Raw genomic sequence first — 2,500 nt, 5'->3', positions numbered from 1 at the left:
CACTCATTAATACTCATCATTATGCACTCATTAATACTCATCATTACACTCATTAATATTCATCATTACACTCATTAATACTCATCATTACACTCATTAATACTCATCATTACACTCATTAACACTCATTATTACACTCATTAATACTCATCATTACATTAATACTCATCATTATGCACTCATTAATACTCATCATTACACTCATTAATATTCATCATTACACTCATTAATACTCATCATTACACTCATTAATACTCATCATTATGCACTCATTAATACTCATCATTACACTCATTAATACTCATCATTATGCACTCATTAATACTAAGCATTACACTCATTAATACTCATTACACTCATTAATACTCATCATCATTACACTCATTAATACTCATCATTACACTCATTAATACTCATCATTACACTCATTAGTACTCATCATTACACTCATTAATACTCATCATTACACTCATTAATACTCATCATTACACTCATTAATACTCATCATTACACTCATTAATACTCATCATTATGCACTCATTAATACTAAGCATTACACTCATTAATACTCATCATTACACTCATTAATACAGTAAAACAAGGACTTCAGTCAGTTATTTTACACCGACACAGTGACCTGACTTTGTTTTTACATTATTCTCCTACACAGCTTCCACTACAGGAGCAGCAACTACCACCAGCGTCCAGGATATTGTGGGTGAGTATATGGAGAGTCCACTACACACACACACATACTCTAACACACAGTGATGTACACTCATTAGTAGTCATCATTACACTCATTAATACTCATCATTACACTCATTAGTACTCATCATTACACTCATTAATACTCATCATTATGCACTCATTAATACTAAGCATTACACTCATTAATACTCATGATTACACTCATTAATATTCATTACACTCATTAATACTCATCATTACACTCATTAATACTCATCATTACACTCATTAATACTCATCATTATGCACTCATTAATACTCATCATTACACTCATTAATACTCATCATTACACTCATTAATACTCATCATTATGCACTCATTAATACTTATCATTACACTTATTAATACTCATCATTACACTCATTAATACTCATCATTACACTCATTAATACTCATCATTACACTCATTAATACTCATCATTACACTCATTAATACTCATCATTATGCACTCATTAATACTCATCATTACACTCATTAATACTCATCATTACACTCATTAATACTCATCATTACACTCATTAATACTCATCATTATGCACTCATTAATACTCATCATTACACTCATTAATACTCATCATTATGCACTCATTAATACTAAGCATTACACTCATTAATACTCATCATTACACTCATTAATACTCATCATTACACTCATTAGTACTCATCATTACACTCATTAATACTCATCATTACACTCATTAATACTCATCATTACACTCATTAATACTCATCATTACACTCATTAACACTCATCATTACACTCATTAACACTCATCATTACACTCATTAGTACTCATCATTACACTCATTAATACTAAGCATTACACTCATTAATACTCATTACACTCATTAATACTCATCATTACACTCATTAATACAGTAAAACAAGGACTTCAGTCAGTTATTTTACACCGACACAGTGACCTGACTTTGTTTTTACATTATTCTCCTACACAGCTTCCACTACAGGAGCAGCAACTACCACCAGCGTCCAGGATATTGTGGGTGAGTATATGGAGAGTCCACTACACACACACACACACACACGCACACACACACACACTCTAACACACAGTGATGTACACTCATTAGTAGTCATCATTACACTCATTAATACTCATCATTACACTCATTAATACTCATCATTACACTCATTAATACTCATCATTATGCACTCATTAATACTAAGCATTACACTCATTAATACTCATGATTATGCACTCATTAATACTCATCATTACACTCATTAATACTCATCATTACACTCATTAATACTCATTATTACACTCATTAATACTCATCATTACACTCATTAATACTCATCATTACACTCATTAATACTCATCATTACACTCATTAATATTCATTACACTCATTAATACTCATCATTACACTCATTAATACTCATCATTACACTCATTAATACTCATCATTATGCACTCATTAATACTCATCATTACACTCATTAATACTCATCATTACACTCATTAATACTCATCATTATGCACTCATTAATACTTATCATTACACTTATTAATACTCATCATTACACTCATTAATACTCATCATTACACTCATTAATACTCATCATTACACTCATTAATACTCATTATTACACTCATTAATACTCATCATTACACTCATTAATACTCATCATTACACTCATTAATACTCATCATTACACTGATTAATACTAAGCATTACACTCATTAATACTCATCATTATGCACTCATTAATACTCATCATT

The 2,500-nt window shown here is 30.0% G+C and overlaps 1 protein-coding gene across 17 annotated transcripts in view; it reads left to right on the top strand.

Moving 5' to 3' along the window:
* The window catches only part of LOC117596042 (spore coat protein SP65), a 21,204-nt gene that overhangs the window by 12,984 nt on the left and 5,720 nt on the right, over positions 1–2,500 (top strand). For 11 of the 17 annotated variants that reach the window (XM_053229626.1, XM_053229621.1, XM_053229624.1 and 8 more), the window contains exons 3-4: positions 671–718; positions 1,710–1,757. In XM_053229626.1, coding sequence (XP_053085601.1) covers positions 671–718; positions 1,710–1,757 — 96 coding nt within the window. The remainder of the gene's footprint in view (positions 1–670; positions 719–1,709; positions 1,758–2,500) is intronic. The other 6 variants (XM_053229622.1, XM_053229627.1, XM_053229631.1 and 3 more) reach the window with 1 other exon arrangement.

The sequence above is a fragment of the Pangasianodon hypophthalmus genome, chromosome 25 (genome assembly GCF_027358585.1).
Source record: "Pangasianodon hypophthalmus isolate fPanHyp1 chromosome 25, fPanHyp1.pri, whole genome shotgun sequence".
Classification (NCBI taxonomy): domain Eukaryota; kingdom Metazoa; phylum Chordata; class Actinopteri; order Siluriformes; family Pangasiidae; genus Pangasianodon; species Pangasianodon hypophthalmus.
This window is presented reverse-complemented; position numbering and strand designations above follow the sequence as displayed.